This window comes from Ammospiza nelsoni, chromosome 10, assembly GCF_027579445.1.
Source record: "Ammospiza nelsoni isolate bAmmNel1 chromosome 10, bAmmNel1.pri, whole genome shotgun sequence".
NCBI lineage: Eukaryota > Metazoa > Chordata > Aves > Passeriformes > Passerellidae > Ammospiza > Ammospiza nelsoni.
Window position 1 is genome coordinate 23,384,187 of NC_080642.1, and position 22,497 is coordinate 23,406,683.

The following is a 22,497-nucleotide window of genomic DNA, read 5'->3' on the forward strand; positions in this document are numbered from 1 at the left end:
GAATCGTTTTGTTTCTGAGTGCCCTGTGTTTGAGTGGAGACCTCTAATGCTTCAAGAGCTCCACCAGATTTTTTTCATCACTCTCCCTCAACCACAAAACACTCAAAAAAATAAAGAATAAAAAGAAAAAAATGGGTTTTGCTAATGGGAAGCAACAGAGGAGAGTGGAAGTAGGTCTGGTAATTGTAACCCATGCTCTGACCTTGTCTAGTCCCAGGAGAACAAATCAATTTATCCTTGGCTTTCACTAGAAGTCTGTAATTTGCCTGTAGTTATCCTCCCATTTCTGCATTTGCACAGAGGCACTTTCAGCCTGGAGAAGCACCTCTCCTGCAACATAGTACTTATGAGTGTTAGAGGCTTTTGCTTATACTTTTGAACTTTGCCTATAGAAGTGCTTTGCTCTCAGTATTCTAGCACAGGCTAGGCTGAAATGTGTATATGCTGGTTTCCTGAAATAAAAGGGTTCCTAAAACTCACTGGATGCATCACCCTTCTTCCTCCTGCTTATTTTTCCACTTGCCTTCTAAACTCCATTCCATTTGGTTTTTCATAAGTTTGGATGAGAATGAGCAGTTTAGCTCAGAGGATTTTAAACTGGGAAACTTTTGCTGCAGGAGGCAGGACAGCCATCAGAGGGTACAGGGAGGGAGAGTGCTCCATAAACATCCACTTTTCAGAAGGAAAATTACCCCAGCAGTCAAGAACTAGAAATAACCTGGCAAAGGAGAGGTGATAAATTAGATTCAAGTTAGTCTCACCTCATTTGGAAAGGTGATGATGAGTCTGTACCAAAAATTCCCTGTTACGTCAGACTGCTTCCGTTTCCTGAAACTGAATGCAAATTTAGAAATACAGTTTAATAATAACTTTAATAAATGGAAATTTAGGAATAGTGATTTTGACAAGATCTGTCAATAGCACCAAAGCACTTGGGACAGGGGGCAACCAGCTGATGATGACAAATGGGTTTTACCTTCCTGTGCAAGCTACAGAGCATCAACATAACAACATTGTGCCATTGCAGTGACAGTTTGGTGTTTTTGGGGTCCCCCATGGCAGGAAGGAAATGATGGATCTAACTCCATGTTCTTAGAAGGCTAATTTATTATTTAATCTTATTATATTATATTAAAGAATGCTATACTAAAACTATACTAAAGAATAGAGAAAGGATACTTACAGAAGGCTATAAAGAAATATAATGAATCTTGTGACTCTCTCCAGAGTCTGGCACAGCTGGACAGTGATTGGTCATTGAGTCAAAACAATTCACATGAAACCAATCAAACATGCACCTGTTGGATAAACAATCTCCAAACCACATTCCGAAGTAACAAAACACAGGAGAAGCAAATGAGGTAAGAATTATTTTCCTTTTTCTCTGAGGCTTCCCAGCTTCCCAGGAGAAGAATCCTGGGCAAGGGGATTTTTCAGAAAATATGATGGTGACATGACAGGGCTGAAAGCAATGACACCACCCTGATCCTGCTGGGTGCTGTGAGCCACAGATCTGCCTGTGAAGTTGTAGAAAATGTAAAGTGTCAGTGATGGGATGGAGTGGTAACCTTTGCAGGGCTGCCTTGTGGAGTAAAACAGTAAGCTGGTTATATTTGCTTTGCTTTTCAGGCCAGGGAGGCATATAAGCATATCTACAAATATCTATTAAAAATATATATATCTTAACCTTTCCCCTTTGCAGGGCTGTGCTGATACACTGTGCTCAGAGAATAAAACAGAAGAGCAAGGAACATGAACTTGGGTGAAGAACACGTTTGTGAGATGTGCATATTTCTCACTTGCACAGACAGGAAGCAGGGAAAATGTGGTTTGGTAAGGTCAGCTCCAGCATCTAACACTGGAATTTAATTTTGAGCTTGGAAATCTTGGCTTTCAGCATCTCACAGTTAAAACACATGTGAATTTGTGCACTTTGGAGAGCCACTGATTTACACCAAGGCGTTTTCACTGTTACTTAATCACTCTGTTATCCAACCACTCATCAAGGGTAAGAAATCAACATAGCACGACACTTTCACCCCCCTGGCCTCGTGTCAGACACATCCTTTTGCCCAGAACTTGACAACACTGACAGCTCTGCCAACAAACACAGGCTTCCCATAGGTCTCCCACTTCCAGACCTCCCTGCTGTCCAGGAAAATAAAAACCCAAAATTTGGGTGGGAAAATTGGCCCAAAAAGACCCCATGTGGTGGCAGTGGCTGCTCCCCTTCCCAGCAGTGAGTGAGCAGGGGCTGTGCAGAACACTGAGCTCATCAGGCAGCACGTGAGGAAGGGAAAGCAAGAACCCCACAAAGCTGTGCTGGATCCCATTTCACTGGAAGGTTCACTTGGTGGCTGCTCTGCTCCAGTACTTTTCTCCTGTGTGATAGCCTTTATCACCACAGGCTGTGACTCAGCAAGGCAGCAGATTTCCCCAGAGCCCCTTTGTGCAAATATCTGACCACAGTGCAGATTCCAGGTGTCTGAGGATGCACATAAACAACCCTGCACCTTCTCATGCCTCTTTAGGGCAGGGCTTCCCTTGGTGCTGGTCAGGGACACCCAAACCTGCCCCAGCTTTGTGGCTGCAATAGTGACAGCAGCCCCCTTACCCTTATCTGGGTCCCTGCCCTTTACCTCTCCCTAGCTTCAATGGCTGAAATACTTTCAGTGCTTTAAAATATTCCTTTTTCGCAGTATTGGTTGTTTTGGAGAAGAAAAGGCCTCCTGTGGGAGGTTGGTCCTTAAGAAGCAGCACAGATATCTCCTGGCCTGCTTGTCCAGCAGAACACTGGAGCACAGTGATGGAACCAACTTGTGCAGCTGCTTCCAGAGCCCTGGGATGGGTTAGAGCACTGACCTCTATCATTGTGGCTGCTTTTTAATGAAGGGGTGGGACTATTTTGGGGCTAAGAATGATTTATTGCTCAGATAAACATCAGCCTCAGAGGCTGTGAGATTTTAGAGGAGCAAGCAGTCAGCCACAGCTCAAAGCAGTCACAAGGCAATATAAACCTTCTGATCCAATGGACAGTTGCCACAGGGTTTATTTTGCTTTTCTAACCTACCACCTTTACTCACTTCTACTGCACTGCAGATACATTTATCAATGGGCTATTATCACACATACACACAAATGCTTCTATTATAACCTCTAAACTCTTAACTTGCTCTATATAACTGCATTACTACACTATAAACCCTTCACCATCTTATCAATGCAGTTTCTCACTTAAGGCATATTCTTACAACTATAGAAACATAAATTTATGATTTTTCTGCTTAATGTCTGTGTATTGTATTTTTACATCAATCCAGGCTTCTCCCAAGGCTGCAGATCAAACCCTCCTGTGTGTGTGGAAGTTTCTGCCTTTCCATTTCCCACAAGCCCCTCTCCCAGCACACCAGTGCTCCCCACCTGAGAGAAAACATTTTGGGGTTACTTGCTGGGAGTCTCCATCTGCTGTGCATGGCACCACTGCTGCACACAGAGCAGGGCCTGAGAAAGCCCCACCTGCACCCTGAGGCTCCTGAGCCAATCTGCTGCTGCTGCTGCCTGAAATGCACTGCCCAAAGTCACGTCCAGTGCAGTTTGAGCAGGCTGTGACTCCTTGGGCCACGCTGGGCAGGAGCCTCTGGGGACATGTGTGCTGCTCTAAGTTGCTTATGTGACTTCAGGCTATTGCTTCATGCCAGCAGCCCCTAAAATGTGCATTATTTCTCTCACTGCATCAGTATCTTTTTGGCATTTCAACTGACATGTCAGTGACTACTCACTATGGCCTTGAGCACAGTGCAGTGTGAAGCACACACAGAGGAAACCTCTCACCTGATGGTTCTCCTTTCCTCCCTGAAGTAAAAGGTCAGGGGAAAATCAGCCTCTACTGCTGGTATTACCAGAAGGCATAGGACACAAATGAGATGTGATGTTGATTTTTTGCCTCCTAGATCCTTATATAGTCTGCAGGGAAATGCCCCAATGAGGGAACGAATGATGCATCTGACTCCACTGATATCAGAGGTCTAATTAATCACTTTATTATTCTATATTATTCTATATTATATTACACTATGTTACATTACATCTAAACTGAATCTGCCAAGCACTCAACCCTGCACAGAACTGCCCAGAATCTGTGACTGTCACCAACAGTCCTGACACACACACACACACCTGGCCCTGACAGGCCAAGGGAACAAAACCCCATCACTGTGGGTAAACAATCTCCACATTGCATTCTGCTTTGGCACAAACACAGGCACAGCAAATGATAAGAATTGTGTTTTCGTTCTCTGATGTTCAGAGAATGTGAATCTCAGAAATATTCTTGGGAAGAATTGTGCCTTGCTTTTCTCTGTGAAGAGAAATGTTTAGGTTTAATAAGCTTGCAGGCACAGGAAGTAACCTTCCATGACTTACTTCCATTACATTTGAAAGCAATTTCCCAGTTTGCTACAAGGTGACAGAGTTCTCTATTGCTTTGTGGAAGTCCAGGGGTGCCTAAACCCTGTTCCCATTAACCCTTTAGTGCCACAGGAAGGAAGATGCTGATCCTGCATGCTGTGAGCACACAGCTGCCCACCTCAGGCCTGTGTGTGTGCAGGGACATCCCCTCCAGCACACAGGGGGAATTTCCTTTCTGCTCCCTGTTCTGAGGGGCTGGAGCAGTGAATAAACCAGAGTGAGGATAGAGAGGGGCTGTGGTATTTTCTGGAGTCCCCTGTGGCAGGAAGGAATGAATCTGACTCCATGTTCTTAGAAGGCTAATTTATTATTTTATGATATTATATTAGAGTAAAGAATGCTATACTAAACTATACTAAAGAATAGAGAAAGGATATTTAGAGAAAGGATACTTACAGAAGACTTAACAAGATACTAATGAAAAACTCATGACTCTCTCCAGAGCCCTGACAGTTGGGCTGTAATTGGCCAGTAAGTAAAAACAATTCACCTGTTGGATAAACAATCTCCAACCACTTTCCAAATCAGCAAAACACAGGAGAAGCAAATGAGATAACATTGTTTTCCTTTTTCTCTGAGGCTTCTCAGCTTCCCAGGAGAGAAATCCTGGGCAAGGGGATTTTTCCAGAAAATGTGACCATGTCAGGGGACTCTGGAGCAGCAGGATGGGGAGCTGGGCCAGGCACTTCCAGCACCCACTCTGCCCCAGCCTTCCTGTCCTCACACCCCCAGCTCTGTGAGCTGCTGCCCCACGGCTGTGTTCTGGTTCCTCTCATACCAACATAAACCCTCAGTGACAATTTATCAGCCATTTTATTTATTATTTATTTTTAAGGTCTAGATCTTTATTTATTAGATCAAATTTATTATTTATTTTTAAGGAAAATTTATGATTCTCAGGAAATTTGCTGACACCACTGTTAAATTTGGCTGGGAAAACTGAGGATCAGTTTTTTTCAACCAATTTTTTAACACCAAGCTGTGGCATAATTCAGGCTTCTATTTTGACCATTGGAGCTGGTTGCTTAGAGAGCAGCGAGGGTGATGTCTCAAATTCAGGCTGCTCTGGTGACAGCAGGGACCTGGGACTGGGACATCACTTACCCAGAGCTGCTGAGGACATTTTAATTACGTGCAGCTGGACAAAACAAGGTGTAGATCCTTAAAAAGAAGTACCCAGGACTGGTAAATCCAAGCAAAACCACATCCTTTTAGGGAAAGAAACAGGCAGCAAGGAAGAAATGATTTGCTCACCTTGCTTACGTGTTTAATGAAACCAGTCATGGTTCCTCCTTTCTCTTCATTCAGTCACATCAATCTCACTGCAAACCTTTTATCTCAGGAAATCTCTGCTTGATTTGCTTTCCTGATTGCAGGTCACTGTGTTGCTTTTCCTCTAAACAGAGATCAATCTCCATTTTGCCCACAGCCAATTTGCAGTGGCTCTGCCAGGCTTTAATACTATTTTTCTTATCACCCTGCTGGATGCTATAACATCCGAGGTGATCAGAAGGTTATAATGGTGTCTGAACTAGGTGTCTAAAGGTCATTTTTTAACTTTGTAGCATCATTTCCAGATAAGACAGTTCAGAAGTGCAAGGGTTTGCACTCCAAAATTCAGATTAGCCCCACATTGCGTGGGCAGATCGTTGTGACAGTGATATTTCCTCTTGACATTTGAGCACTTGCAGCTCTCACAGCCTCAAGCCTCCATCCAGGGAAAGACCCCATCCCCGGGAGGGAGGCAGGCCCCTGTTCCAGTGCAGGAGCACCTCAGGTCCTAAACATGGTCCAGGCTGCTTTTAGGTGCTCCATCTTCATAGTAAAAGTAATTCCTGCCTGAAACAACTTCTGAAGACACTGGCATCACCAAGGTAAGTCAAAACACACCCAAGCAGCCCCTGTGAGCACAGCTGTGTCTGCTGGGCTGGGTCCCTGCTGAACCTCAGCTTTGGTACCTCCAGTTAAAGTGCTTTGCTGACACCACTGTTCAATTTGGCTGGGAAAACTGATGATCAATTTTTTTTTTTAACGCAGCCAAAGAGAGGAAATGGGTTCATTTGTGGTGTTAAGGTCTGTCTAGCAGATGGCCCCACAATGCCACAAGAATCAGGTGTGAATACCACCAAGCTGTGGTGTAATTCAGGCTTCTATTTTGACCATTGGAGCTGGTTATTTAGAAAGCAGTGAGGGTGATGTCTCAAATTCAGGCTGCTCTGGTGACAGCAGGACCTGGGACTGGGACATCACTTACCCAGAGCTGCTGAGGGCATTTTAAGTACTTGCAGCTGGCCAAAACAAAGCTGAATAATTCAGGAGGTCCACAATTATCCAGGGGGTCTGGCTGTGTGCAGCTGAGTGCCCCAGGACACCCTGGCTGTTCATCCCCTCCCTCATGGCCTTTGCTGTGGCACTTGTGCACCCTTCAAGGGGACAGGGGCAGCTGACACCAGGCTCAGCTTGCTCACCTGGGTTTTGCAGCAGAGAGGTGAGTGATGGGTCTGGTAACCTATTAAACCTTGTGTAGGTGGCTGCCACTCCAAAGGCAGTGGCCAGGAGCCAGCTGTGCTGCTCTCAGGGTGTTTTGCAGAGATAATCAAAACTCCACAACTTTTGTGAAAGTTTTAAAGCCGGTATGTTTATTATTACAGGGCTGGATGCATGTGGGAATCGTTCCCCTAAAATGACATGCGTGCCTCTGGGAACTTCAGGTCTCCTTTTATCCCACTCCCAAATACATATCCATACAATTTCACAATAGGTTCATACATATTCATTTTTATGAATTTCGCGTGACATTTGCCGCTAGTTCTTCTTTATCAGAAAGAATTCCTAGGTCAGGTTGAGCTGCTCTCACAGCAGTCTCTGTCTCTCTCTATCACCCTCTTTCTTCCCCCCCCTTTATCTCTGTCCTTCACTGAAGCAGTTTCTCTGAGCCTAGGTTCTGCAGCCAGGCTAAATAGCTATGTTTTCTAAACACAGACTCAACTCAGAAATGTACATTTCACCTAAATCAAAATGGATTTCTACCCTGGAAAATTTCCACCCTGCCTCAAGGGCACCAGGGCACCCACAGCTGTGGCAGCAGGGCAGCTTCTGATGGCTGAGAGACTCCCCCTGTGTTTGCTCTTGCCCAGTTCTGAAAAAAGAAATAAATAAATAAAAGAAAATTCTGGGAATGTCTGTACACGTGCAGAGCACAGGGATCTCTCTGGCTTTTAGCACATCCCAGGAGCTTTAATAGGCCTTGAAAAGAGAGATGAGAAAAAGTCATTAAGATTTTTCCTTGTTTCCAGAGCTTATTATCTACCTTCTTCTTTGACAGCCTCTTTTGTGATCCAGCATAGGGCAAGTAGTGCTTGTATGCACTTGTATGCATCCTTGTGAGGATGCCTCATAGCTCCTGCTGTGAGAAATGTATCCTAAGAAATTGGTCACTGACACCTCTGCTCAGAATTGTGGCTGTTTCAAGGTTAAAAAGAGTTAATTCTTATTTTCTCCTGTGTTACAAACATATTTTATGAGAAATCTTTTTGCTAGGATTTTTTTCTCCTGAGAAGCTGAGAAGCCTCCGAAACAAAATGTAAACAATGATTATCTGCTGCTGTGGAATGCAACAGGTGCATCTGGGATTGGTCTCATGTGGTTGTTTCTAATTAATGGCCAATCACATTCAGCTGGCTCAGACTCTGGTCAGTCACAAAATTTCATTCCATTCCTTTCTATTCCTTTCAAGCCTTCTGATGAAATCCTTTCTTCTATTCTTTTAGTATAGTTTTAATATATCATTTTCTTTTAATATAATACATATAATGAAATAATAAATCAGCCTTCTTAAACATGGAGTCAAGATTGTCCTCTCTTCCCTGGTTCTGGGACCCCTGTGAACACCACCACATTTGGTGAGCCCTGAGTGAAGAACATTGCCACACTCCTGGGTTATTTATTTGTTTGTTTGTTTGTTTGTTTTTCTTGTTTTGCTTCTCTGCTCTGCTTCATAACCCCTCTGCAGCCTTTGAGCTCTGCTCCAGGAGCTTTACCTGCCATGCACCCTGTGATAGATGAGTAATGCAATGATCGACTCACACAATTAACAGACAGATATCAAGTATATAGGCTAGGAAAAGTTTTATAGATTTATAGTGATGTTTTACCCCTCATGCAGTTATCAAGGGACAGCTGGGAGGGCTGGCTTGTCACTGTGGAACACCTGAGCTCCAGTCAGGGTTTGAGGAGGGGATCTCCACCACTGGACAGCAAAGAAGGGGCTGATGGACAGAACTTTGGGAGGGCTTAAAGGGTTAAAAAGGGAAAACTTCCATGGTGAGGGGGCTGAGCACATGGCAGGGAAAATCTTTTGTTCCCAGCGCTGTAACATTTTTTCTTTATTCAGTCTTCTGTTGTATTTTTGATAAAGTTTAGCAAACCTTTCTAAACTATGAAAAGTGAGTAGCTATTTCTCACACACCCACCTGCCTGGGCCAAGGGAGAGGGAAGAGGCCAGTGACAGCTCCAACGAGCCAAAGCCCTTCCCTTATTGCTCTGGAGATTCTCACACAGGGAATGCCCTGTTTCTGTACCAGGCTGTCTTTCACACAGACATTACTGACTTCAGCAGCCCAAGCAATACATTTATTTTGCTTTTTCTTTGCCTTTTAGGTGTCTATTTGCCCCAAGTGCTAAATTAAAATCTTTTTTTACAGTTTGATGCCCATTTTATTTAATTTTGAGGTTCTCTGAGACAATCAGACCTCTCCCCTGCCATGGAGGACCATGTTACCTTCTCCACAAGGGCCATAGTGCTGTGCTCACCTGCTCCATCACACCCCATCTTTTGGGGAAGCTGAAAGGCTGGAGAGGATCACAGACTACAGATCTGCACTAATAAACACCACAAGAACAACAGAGAGATCTGAATCCCTGTGTCAGCAGCCTGATCCAGGCTGGGAGACCCAAGCCTGCAGCTCAGGGCCAGTGCATCTCTGAGACACTCTGGGGTTACAGCCCTACAAGGATGTGATGGTTTATAAAGATCTCTATTTTTTTTTTTTTTAAGAATCTTTAAGAAATAAAAAAACACAACCCCAACATTTGAAACAAGAATTACACTGATTTCTGAGAGCAGCAAGAGGAGCTGGCAGTGGCAAGCAGTGTGTCACATCCTTTGGGACAGGTAAGCCAAGCTTATTTTGAGTCCAAACCAACCAAAGTTTTGTTTTTACTGAATTTTCCAGTCTTTCTCCTTCAACATTTAATTCTCTGCGATTAATTACACCCTGATTTACTGATATCAGAATAGACAGGACCACAGAGAGCCATGTACAAAATAATAATCATTATTTACATAAGCCTCTTAGTTCATGTAAATTGTAACTTTTCGAATGCTAGCAGAGGGACTTTTCTCATTACCACAATTTCTGTGGCTGTAATTAGTCCTGTAGGAGGATTATTACTTCTCTTATCATTAGTAAGAGAGAAAAGATAATTTGCTACAACGGTGTTGACTTCAGTGCCATTGGAGGCTGTGGCTGGTGGGATTTCCACATGGGGACAAGGGATTTACAGGACAGCACAACCCACAGAGTGCTGCCAGAGGAAATTACCCGTGTCTCCTTCCTGCCCCTTTCCAGCCATTATGGAAATATCGGTGTGGGAAATGGGTCCGGATGCTGGCTGGACGCTGACACTCGATGGCCAGCAGGGAGGCACAGCAGTGTGAAAGACGCCAATCACTTGTTTTTAAAATTTTTAAAAGTTTAATAGTAAGAAAATGGTTATAAAAATAGTAATACAATTAGAGTAATAACAATTTGGACAATTTGAATTAGGACAATATGAGACAATAGAAACAAAGAGTTACGGACATCCAGGACCTTTTCCTGGGCAGCACAAGCCTGAAAAAGGAAAAAGAACACCCGTTAACAAAGGATTAACCCTTAAAAACAATAACCTGTTGCATATTCATACACCTCATACATGATGCATAAATTCCATTCAAACACAGGATTCTGTCTGGTCATCATCAACTTCTTCCTCTGAATCCTGACAGCACCTTTGAGGCAGGAAGAAGTTCGTTTCTTCTGATAAGAGAGCAATAAATTCTCTTTCTCTGAAAGATCCAGGTGTCCTGTGGCTGCTATCTCGCTGCAAGTCCTTTCTTTTAAAAAGTCTCCTACATAGCATAGTTTCTATTTTAACATTTTGTTATAACCTAAAACTATATTTAACACACTACTTAAGAGAATTAATACAGCACTACTTTCTAACACAACACATATCATATTCATTTTAATATTTGCAAAAAGCCAATCATAAAATACATGCACTTTTCACAGCAGCAGAGCTGCAGACACCATGTTTAGCGCTGCAACCACTGGGAACACTGCCTCCTGTGGGGCCAGCATCCTGCCCTATTGGTATCACCAATATTGTGGATGGGATGTGCCTGGGCTTGTTTGGCCCTGCTGTTGAACCAAATTAGGGGCAACTCTGGTGTTTTATCCCAGAGACACCTTTGGCTGGCTGGGTGTGTGGTGTTTCACTCCACAGACACTTTGGGCTGGCTGGGTGTGTGGTGTTTCACTCCACAGACACTTTTGGCTGTGGGTGTGTGGTATTTCACCACACAGACACCTTTTGGCTGGCTGGCTGGGTGGTGTTTCACCCCAGAGACACTTTTGGCTGGCTGGGTGTGTGGTGCTTCACCCCACAGACACTTTGGGCTGTGGGTGTGTGGTGTTTCACTCCACAGACACTTTGGGCTGGCTGGGTGTGTGGTGTTTCACTCCACAGACACTTTGGGCTGGCTGGGTGTGTGGTGTTTCACCCCACAGACACTTTGGGCTGGCTGGGTGTGTGGTGTTTCACCCCACAGACACTTTGGGCTGGCTGGGTGTTGCAGCTGGGCATGTGGAGAGAGCTCCAGGCCTGCAGGAGCTCTGGTGGTACTGGGATGGAGCTTCCCCCCATAACAGGGGCTGCTCCTCAGGTTTCCCTCTGGCAGAGAAGCTTTAAGGCAATGGTGAAGGAAAGGAGCCAGTTCTGATAAAGGGTTTGGACCCAGAGCTTTATTCTGGCCCACAGGCCTCTGAATCCAGCACAGCTCCAACAGAACTCCCTGAGCCTGTTGTTGCTGCTCCTTTTAACCCCGGGGAGAGGGGAGGGAAGGGGCAGGTTGCCACCAAGCAGGGACAGGAGGGGAGGTCTCAAGGGACAAAGGACACCTGGATGGCCCAATGCCCCCCAGGGGTAGAGGGCATCCTGTGAATCTGCCAATCACTCGAGGCCCTTCTGGAATGCCAGGACTGACAGCCAGTGCTGGGAGGGGTCAGGAAGGGGAAAGGAGGGATGACTGACACACCTGGGAGGGAATCTTCAGGGGAGGGACCCGGGGCTCTGAGGTAAACCATGAAATCACAACGCAACAAAGCCCGGGCATCGCCCATGCTGCTGCCAGCCCTGCCCTGGTCCCTGCCTGTCCGGTCCCTGAGCTGCGGTCACCCCAGGACAGCCCGGGCCAGCACAGGCAGCTCCCAGCCCGGCAGGGAATTCACCCAGCCTGGAAGGGAATTCACTCATCCCGGCAGGGAATTGACCCGGCCTGGCATTGAATTCCCCCAGCCCGGTGGGGAATTCACCCAGCCCGGCAGGGAATTGACCCAGCCAGGCAGGGAATTGACCCAGGCCAGTGGGGAATTCACCCAGGCTGGAAGGGAATTCATCCAGCCTGGCATTGAATCCACCCAGCCCGGCAAGGAATTCACCCATGCCATGAGGGAATTCATCCATCCTGGCAGAGAATTGACCCAGCCTGGCAGGGAATTGACCCAGGCCGGCATTGAATCCAGCCAGCCCGGCAGGGAATTCACCCAGCCCGGCAGGAGCTGGGCCAAAGCAGGGCCCTTGGACAAGGCGTTTCTTTAACTGGAGATCACCTTCTCCCGGAGCCCCGAGCTGCTCTGGCAGTGCCAAGGCCACCGTGTGCGGGTCACCCTCGCTCCGGCTGTCACGCACATGGCTTGAGAGAGGTCACCGTGTGCCCGCGGCTCATTTCCAGCCATGCCCAGCCAAGCCATGGCTCCGGGCACCTTGGAAATCCCTTTTCGCCAGGGATCCAATTCCTATCCTACTCGGAGCTGCCCTGAGCCATCTTGTGGCCGTTGCTAAAATCGAGGGGAACGTCACTAAATCGCTTCGGATTCCACATTTAGGTTTAGTAATTCCTATCCTTTTTTTTTTTTTTTTCCAGAGGAAAAACCAGTTTCACCAGCAGCTGTGCAATTCCAGCCAAGTTCCCAGATGATCAAGGAGACAGACATGCTGCACCACAGCACCTTTCCCCCAAATGAGTTGGCAAGTTCTTTTGCCTCAACAAATAGTAAGTGATATAATTTTCCAGGCAATCAAACCAATTTTGCATTATCAAAAGGACTTCTTGACATATTTTCAGGGTCTGACACATCCCACAGCATTCTCCTGGGAAAACTGGCAGCCCACAGCTTGGACAGGCACGTCCTTTGCTGCATTAAAAACTACATGGATGGATGCACCTCAAATCCTGTGCCCAGTTCTGGGCCCCTCGCTCCATGAAAGACATTGAAGGGCATGTCCAGAGGAGGGCAACAAAGTTGGTGAAGGGTCTGTTTTTCCATCCTTATTTTTTAGCTACAGTGCAGAGTTTCAGGTGACTGACCTCTTGAACTACCCTGCCCAGTTATATTCTTAGCCTTCAGAAATGCTAATAAATGATAGAGCATCATGCTGGACCCTGTCCATCCCCTTAGCAGCCCAGAGGGAAGGCAAGAAGCAGCCAGCTTTCCCAAAGTGCAGGGGTTTTGTTTAAAAAAAAACCTTGAAGGTCATTTCAAGCAGAAATACTCTGAAACTGCCTCCTCCCCATAATGAACAACTAAAAAAAATAGAGGAAAAAAAAGAAGGAAGACATCAGGCTTCACACTCTCCTTTTCAGTACTAATTGCTCATAGCAACCAAGCTGCAGGAAATTGGACACATTCACTTTTTATTTGCAAACACAAAGAAAAATTCCCTTATGAGTAGAACAGTGGGGGTGATTTTCCCTCTTGGGTCAGCACCTCAATACATTAAAATGTCTGAGAGTGCTCTCCTCCAGAACTTAGATTTTAAGGAACTTCAACTGATAAATACTTTTTCTGTAGCTGGTTGGTGTAGCCATGATATTTTCTGAAAATCCCTTTCCTTAGGATTTTTTCTCCTGAGAAGCTGACAGCCCTCAGGAACAAAATGTAAACATTGATTATCTGCTGCTGTGGAATGCAACAGGTGCATCTGGGATTGGTCTCATGTGGTTGTTTCTAATTAATGGCCAATCACAGTCAGCTGGCTTGGACTCTCTGTCTGAGCCATGAGCCTTTGTTATTCATTCTTTCATTTTCTATTCTTAGTGTGAAAAATGCCAGTCACTTGTTTTTAAAATTTTAAAAGTTTAATAGTAAGAAAATTGTTATAAAAATAGTAATACAATTAGAGTAATAACAATTTTGACAATTTGAATTAGGACAATATGAGACAATAGAGACAAAGAGTAATGGACGTCCGGGTACCTTTTTCTGGGCAGCACAAGCCCGAAAAAGGACCCACATTAACAAAGGGTTAACCCTTAAAAGCAACAGCCTGTTGCATATTCATACATCTCATACATGCTGCATAAATTCCATTCAAATACAGGATTTTGTCTGGTCATCATCAACTTCTTCCTCTGAATCCTGACAGCGCCCTTGAGGCAGGAAGAAGTTTGTTTCTTCTGATAATGGAGCAATAAATTCTCTTTCTCTGAAAGATTCAGGTGTCCTGTGGCTGCTATCTCGCTGCGAGTCCTTTCTTTAAAAAAAGTATCCTACACAGCATAGTTTCTATTTTAACATTTTGTTATAACCTAAAACTATATTTAACACACTACTTAAGAGAATTAATGCAGCACTACTTTCTAACACAACACATATTCATTTTAATATTTGCAAAAAGCTGATCATAAAATACATGCATTTTTCACACATAGCTGATGAAATCTTTTCTTCTATTCTTTTAGTATAGTTTTAATATAATATATATCATAAAATAATAAATCAAGCTTTCTGAAACATGGAGTCAGATCCTCATCTCTTCCCTCACCCTCACACCCCTGTGACCACTGTCACAGGTTGGCAGCTCAAGCTTCACCTTTGCAGTGCTCCAGGACAGCCTGGGTCAGCTCTTTACTCTGAGAGCGCTGCGTCCCGAGCTGAGGCTCGCACACGGTCTGAAGCACATCCCGCTCGGTTCTGGACGGATTTAGCGCTCCGCTGGCTGCACAGCGAGCTCCGAGCCCGTGGGTGTCCGGGGCGCTCCGGGGGCAGCGGCGCCAGCCCGGGCAGGGCACGGAGCAGCGCGGGGATGCGGGAGGCCGGAGCCGGCTGCGGGAATGGCCGGGCCGAGGCCGAGCCCTGCCTGGGCCCCGGGGGCAGGCTGGCGGCCGCCGTGTGCCTGGGCGCCGTGGGCAGCCTGGGCTTCTGCAGCAACCTGCTGGTGCTGCTGCTCTTCTGGCGCTTCCCGGCGCTGCGCTCCCCCATCAACCTGCTGCTGCTCAACATGGCCCTCAGCGACCTGCTGGGCTGCGCGCTGGGCACCCCGCTCGGGCTGGCCGCGGGCAGCAGCGACAGCGACAACAGCAACAGCACCGCTGCCGGGGCCGCCTGCGCCTGGCACGGCTTCGCCACCGCCCTCTGCGGTGAGTGCCACCGGGCTGCGGGGCTGCAACGCCGGGAGGGACGGGACCGGACGGGACGGGAGGGGAAGGGACAGCCCCGGGGAGAGAATGGGATAGCCTGGGCAGCTCCGGGGAGGGGATGGCATGGGACGGGACGGGACAGTGCCAGCAGCTCCGGGGAGGGATGGGATGGGATGGGACGGGACGGGACGGGACGGGACGGGACGGGACGGGACGGGATGGGATGGGATGGGATGGGATGGGATGGGATGGGACGGGATGGGACAGGATGGAATGGAATGGGATGGGACGGGACGGGACGGGACGGGATGGGATGGGATGGGATGGGACAGCGCCGGCAGCTCCGGGGAGGGGATGGGATGGGACGGGACGGGACGGGACGGGACGGGACGGGATGGGATGGGATGGGATAGCCCCGGGGAGGGGATGGGACAGCCCCGGCAGCTCCGGGAAGGGATGGGACGGGATGGCAGCTCCGGGGAGGGAACGGGAGAGCTCCAGGGAGGGGACGGGACAGCCCCGGCAGCTCCGGGGGCCAGGGAGGGCAGAGCCAGCCCGCAGCGGGTGCAGCCCCTGCGTTCGTGTCCGGGGCCGCGATGGAGCTCGGGCTGTGCCTGGGGAGGGGACCCCGGGCACGCCAGGAGCACAGGGCTGGGGGAATCCTTCCCAGCTTCGGTGGTTGTTTCGCTGGGAAAAGCCCAGGCAGCGTTAGGTGTGAGTCCTCATTCAGGCTCCACAGCGTGTTTCCAGCGGCTGAGGAAGAGCTCTACAAACTTTAAAGGATTAAAGCGGGGATAGAATCAGCCTCGTTTAGGTTATAAAAGACCATTAAGCTCTGCAGACTCTGGCACACATCGGCGGGGCTCTTCCCCAGCCAGCATTCCCATGGAGCAGAGGCTTTACCAGCAGAGCATCCCTCTGCTGTCAGAACAGACCTGAACCACCCCGGGAACACAGCCGGCATCCAGGCTTCCCACAGCCACTTAGGAGACACTGACACTGTTGATGCACACTCTAAAGAGATATTTGCAGCAGCTGTTTGCTGCCATCTCTTTCCCTCGTGAAGTTACACAGGGTAAAAAGCCAAATTTGTGCATGTAAAACCTTTATTCGGCAAGGAAAGTTTAGCAGGAGTGTGTCAGCATCCAGCAACATCCCCTTGTACCTGCCAGCACCGATCCACAGTGCAGCCCGGGAGGTGTGCGTGGAGGGAAACTGCAAACTCATATCAGCTTTAGAAATGACCTCCCCTCCAGCATTTCTGCATGCTAAAGAAGCCTTTGATTTGCTGCTGGTGGTTTTACTGCCCCCTTGGTGTCTGCTGGCAGTACCCCAACTGCAGGAGATCCATCACTGTCTCTGCAAAGGCTCACGAGCTGCCTGCCCTCCTGAGAGGGGCTCTTGCTGGCACAGGGAGCTTCAGGACATGGCTTTGACCTACAGCTCTGCATTATGCACAGCATGAAATCCTCATGGGGCTGCACTGCCCCAAGAAGGGCTCAGAAGGCTGCACTTCAGAGCTGGCAGAGGAGCACCAGATCAGCTCCACACTTTGGGCAAATCTAGATATTAATCTCGATTTTTACAGGTGCAGCAAGAACCAGATCTGATGGAGAAGGCAGGGTTTTGCTGCAGCTCATACTCACACACACACACACACACACACAAGTATCCATTCAGACAGGTGTGGTTAATTACTGATGAGCATTTATAACTGACTGCTGTGGCTGGATGTGTTTGCACACCCCCAGCTCCTGTGAGTGGGGCCAGGCTCTCAGCACCTCTCACCCTTAGGGGACACCTCAGTCCCACTCCTTGCCTGCCTTGTTTCCAAAGCCAGTGCCTTCAGGCTCATCCAAAGCTTGAAATACTGTTTTGGGAGGCACAGCAAAGCCTTCACTCATTGATTTTTTGCTGATACCAGGCTCTGGTTTGGCACAGGCATCATCTCCCTCATCTCCCTGGCCGTGCTCTCGTACGAGCGCTGCTGCACCATGACCAGGACAGCAGAGCCTGACACCACCAACTACAGGAAAGCCTGGGCAGCCATCATCCTGTCGTGGACATACTCCCTGCTCTGGACTGTGCCCCCACTGCTTGGCTGGAGCAGCTATGGGCCAGAGGGAGCAGGGATAACCTGCTCTGTGAACTGGCATTCCAGGGACGCCAACAATGCCTCCTACATCATCTGTCTTTTCATCTTTTGCCTCGTGATCCCGTTTGCCATCATTGTCTATTCCTATGGGAAGCTGCTCTGTGCTGTCAGACAGGTGAGTTGGTTCCTCAGCTGCCTTTTGAGTGTCACTCCAAGCCCATGATGCCCATTTTCCACCTCTGGAACTCCTCTGCTGCCAGATGTGCTGCCAGCCCTGGAAATGCCTCTCCTGGGGCTGTCCTGGGGACAAGCTCCAGCCTGCCAGGGCTCTGAAAGTTCATACTCAGGTGTTAGCAGCACCAAGTGTGGCATGGCAAATGTGCTGCCACTGGGCTGGAACAGGAGCCTCCTGTGAGCTTGGTAAAGTCTTTGGATTCATTTTCATCTCTGATTTTAGCTGTGGCTCAGAGTGCTACAGGCATGCAGAGTGCTCTGTCAGTGGTGGTGCTGATGCCTTGGATGGGCTGCCTAGAGCAGAGGCCAGACAAGATTCAGAGAATAAAGTGGGGATTTATTGAAGGCCTTCAACAGCCACACCTTGGGCAGTCACAGCCTCCCAGAGGCTACACCCAAGCTGGACAATGGGCACCAGTTTTTCACACAATTATAAGTTTGCTCCATTTACATATCAGGGGTTAATCCCTGAATTACAGCTTCACTAATGAAGTCATTTACCCCCAGTTTGTTCCCCTGATTCACTTTTGTTTGTACTTTTTGGGGCCTGAGGCTGTGGGGTGTCCTTGGATCCCAGGCCCAGAGGGATTGTGTTGTCTGACCAAAATGTGAGGACAGTAACTCACACTCTGTGTGGAGTTTGGAGTTGTGCACCGATGCAGTACTGGATCTGAAAAATATAAAAACGAAAATCCTAAGGCATCAGAGGCCCCTTTGTCAGCATCACAGATGAGGAAACTTGCCAGAGCACTCTAGATACTTCAAATTACTCCTAATTAAAACCAGGAAAGATTTACCCACCTTGATGGGATTGATGCTAAGATTGAAATCTGCAGGAATGCAGTGGAGAGAAGTGAGCATCAGCAGCAGCTCCAGCAGCTGCAGGGTCAGTGCAGAGTGTGGGAGCAGGGATTTCTGGAGATCAGTGCTTCTCTTCTGAGAGCAGGAAAGTGAACCCTGCAGAAAAGGCTGCTAGGAAAAGAGTCACACATGACCAAGCTGCTGGTGGGATCAGGCAGAGCAGGAGGATGGAACTGAACAAATCTGAACTGTAAGACAGAGCCATGGCATGAGGCAGATAACCATGGGCACAAAGCAAAGCCAGTCCATAAATGACCATTGTTGAGTCTTAACTTCTTTCTGCCAGGATCAGGATTAAATGCATGAGATGGAATTTCTTGTTGGGACTCAGATGTCTGTTAGTTCTTATCTATGCTACAGTCTCACAAACCCTGAGTTCTACAGCACTTCACTCTAATAAACTAGAATGGAGTCCTATCTCTCTCCCTCTACAAGGCCTTTTAAGGATAAACTGTCTAATTAAGAAATTACACTGAAATTATTTTTACTTTTAACCCAATAACCAACCACCTGTGCCCACAATGTGGACTTTTTTATCCAATTACACAAAACCACCCAAACCCATGGAGAAGGTGAAGAAGAAGGATTACCCTTGGCCCTAAATCCTAGTGTTCCCTAAAACCAAGGACTACCCTTGGCCCTAAAAGCCAGTGTTCCCTAAAACCTCCATTTTGCTTTATATATATTACTATATTCTAGACCCTTAAACTCTAAGTTTCCCACCCTGTGATATCACACACTTCTATTCAAACTCCACAGCCACAATCCCAGTTCTGCCATTCCATTTTGGAAGCTTCTCCACGGCCTCAGGTCAATGCAGTGTTCTCCTGGGGGGTCAGTGCCTGGCAGCACAGAAAGCCTGAAATTCTCAGTAACCAGGGTTCCAACAGCTTTTTGCCAAGATAAGGAATAGCAGCTCTAAATTTTGCTACCCCAGTGGAACATTTGGTACCAAACACCATCAGGGCAGCACTGTCAGGCAGCTGGAAGTGCCAGTGCAGAGGTTTTCCCTCCTGTGTGAAGAAATCTGCATTTAGCCATGAGTGATGGACCAGCACTGGCTGCTCATGGCATGGAGAGGCTGGGAGAGATTGGAGAGCCCCCTTGGGGAGCCAGGACAGGCAAGGACTGTCCCAGCACAAAGGATTATTCACCCCCAAACACCTCCACGCTGCACCCTGAGAGCCACCCCAGGCTGGCCCCAGCTCCATCAGTGCTCCCAAAGCTGGACTGGGCTCACCTCGTGCAGTAAGCAAAGAGAAAATTAGATAAAGATCACTCTGTGAGCCACATTTGCAGATGTAAACTTTAATTTAAGCTTACTGTTGCTCAGGGACTTTGGGCAGAAGCAAATTAAATCAGTGGAGATGTTTAAATTAATCCTCAATTAACCCCCAGCCCGTTGTTTTGTTACAAATCCTTCACTCCCCACAAAAGCCAGCTCAGTCCCCTCTGGTCACCCTGTGCTGGGGGCAGCTGCTGCTCCTGCACCACCATGGGGCACAGGCAAGGGCTGGGTTTCACAGCACTTCAGTGATTTTCCATCTTTTAAGGCTAAAAATCCTGTTTTAGAGGTGCTGCTTGTTACAAGCAGCTGGGGCTGGAGCAGGTCTTTTCCTCTCCAGAGTTCCTCCAAGGGCAAGAAACAGCAAGCAAACCTGCTTTGCTGTGAAGGCTGTGCTGTCTGATGTGTCAGAGTGACCCCAGAGCTGGGACTGCCCTCTCGAGGGCCAACAGAACATTTATTTATGCTCCAGCAGCACCGCAGGGGGAAGGTTTTACACTAAATATTCTTCCCATTGATGCAGCCATCACATGAAATGTTGTATTTGGGCTCAGGAGAGTGGACAGCTGTGGACATGGGTGGGGCAGGGGAGATGCAGCAGCAGTTCAGGCAACAGCAGAGCCCTGGTGCCTGCAGGGAGCAGTGGGATCTCTGCAGTGAAGGGACCACAGTGGCTTGGAAAAGGGACAGGGTGGTGGCAGGGGCTGTCACCCTCCCTGTCACACGGGTGACAGCTCTAAAGGTCAGGAGCTGTCTTCCCTGTGCTCCCTGGTGTCACAGGCATCTTTTCATTAAAAATCCTTTCCTTAGGATTTTTCTTCCTGAGAGGCTGGGAGGCCTCAGGAACAAAACGTAAACAATGGTTATCTGCTGCTGTGGAATGCAACAGGTGCATCTGTGATTGGCCCATCTCAGATGTTTACAATTAATGGCCAACCACAGCTCAGTTAGCTTGGACTCTCTATCTGAGACACAAACCTTTATTATTCATTCCTTTCTATTCTATTCTTAGCCAGCCTTCTGAGATGAAACTTTTCCTTCTATTCTTTTTAGTATAGTTATAATGTAATATATATATATATATCATAAAATAATAAATCAAGCCTTCTGAAACATGGAGTCAACATTCTCATCTCTTCCTTCTCCTGAAAACCCCTGTGAACCCTGTCACACCCTGGTCCTGCAGAAACCCCCAAACAAGGGAAAATAAAATGAAAATTGCTCAGTCTGGATCGAAATGATCCTTTCAGGAAGGGGGATTTTTACAAAGAGGGACAGTCAGAATAGGATGGTGCTGTGGGTGCACCTGGGCTCCTTTGGGAAGGCAGGAGGGAGGGGTGGGCAGGGGCAGAGCCTCCCTGCTGCCTCCCATGACCTGTGCCATCCCTGCAATTCCTGACCCAGGCTGCTGCCCAGCATCCCCAGGGCAGCAAGGTGCAGAAACGGCAAAATCCCTCATGTGTGAGAGAGAGAGAAAAAAAAAAAAAAGAACAAAAATAAGCTTCACATGCCAGCTTAATATTTAAGGAATTGAACAACAGACATTTGTGCTTTTAGTGGATTTAAATTACAGGCAGCACTGTGTAAGCCTTTAATGGTGCCTTTGGCTCCCGCCGTGGATATCTGCTGTAAGTGAGATTATCTGCACCACTTACAGGAGTAAAACTGTGCTGGGAGATCAGGGTGCTTGGTTTCAGCCAGGCATGAAAAATTGTATCCTTTTGCTTGACATTTATGTTTTCATGCTCTGATTTCTGACCTGATTGTCACCACGGGAGATTTGCAGGGAGGTTTAAACTCTGGGAGATCAGTCCAGGCTCCCTCTCCCACTGTATTGCTTCAAGGTCACACAGATTCCTTAAATTTGAAGAGAATTTCCACCTCTAAGGCCAGCTCTGTTTTTCCTCCCATGCCCTGTTTGAGGCTGGCAGGGAATGGCCAGAGGGAAGGGATTGCTCTGAGCAGTTTAAAATGAACAGCACAGGAGCTGGGATGATCACAGCACACTGCCAACAATGAATCTGAATTCTGAAAACAGCCACTAGAAAATGGTTATCTAGGTTTATCTAGATAACCATTGGAGGATTATCTAGGTCTCCAATGACATTGAGCTTTAGTGTTAATGATGTAATTTCTGAGAAGTGTTTCTGCTTTGATTGAGGTTTCACAGCTCTCCTGAAGGCCTGTGCAGGGCCCAGGCAGACCCCCAGAGAAGGCTGCAGCTTTCCTGGGGGTGCAGGGGCACCATGCAGGTGTGCCCTGGCACACAGCTGGGTCAGGGGGTCCATCTCAGCTTCCCTGGCTTCAGCACAGTGCCCCAGAGATGCCAGGGAGTGCCTGTAGGATTGACAGGGGTAGCACAGTGGGGACAGATGGAGAGCAGAGATCTCTGCAGCCAGGTCGTGGAACTTGGGGTTTATTGCCAAGGGCCTGGGTGCAGGGCCCTGCTGGGATTTGGGGTTTATTGCCAAGGGCCTGGGTGCAGGGCCCTGCTGGGATTTGGGGTTCATTGCAAAGGGCCTGGGTGCAGGGCCCTGCTGGGATTTGGGGTTTATTGCAAAGGGCCTGGGTGCAGGGCCCTGCTGGAAGCTGCCAGGCACAGCTCAGAGCAGGCCCCAGAGAGGGAGAGAGGGGGAGAGAGGGTGAGAGGGTAAGAGAGTAAAAGGGGTAAGAGCATAGAAAAGTGAGAGCTAATAGGCAAGAGCTAAGAGTAAGATCTAAGAGTAAGAGCTAAGAGAGCAAAGTTCCCATTACAATACCATAAATCTTCTGTGTTGAATATTCTGATTCTCACTAACCAATCTAGTACAA

At 47.8% G+C, this 22,497-nt stretch overlaps 1 protein-coding gene across 1 annotated transcript in view; it reads left to right on the forward strand.

Moving 5' to 3' along the window:
* The first annotated feature begins 14,877 nt into the window (after positions 1–14,877).
* Positions 14,878–22,497, forward strand: part of LOC132077613 (pinopsin-like) — a 34,229-nt gene continuing 26,609 nt past the window's right edge. Inside the window, exons 1-2 of the mRNA XM_059479427.1 lie at positions 14,878–15,211; positions 17,153–17,481. Coding sequence (XP_059335410.1) covers positions 14,878–15,211; positions 17,153–17,481 — 663 coding nt within the window. The remainder of the gene's footprint in view (positions 15,212–17,152; positions 17,482–22,497) is intronic.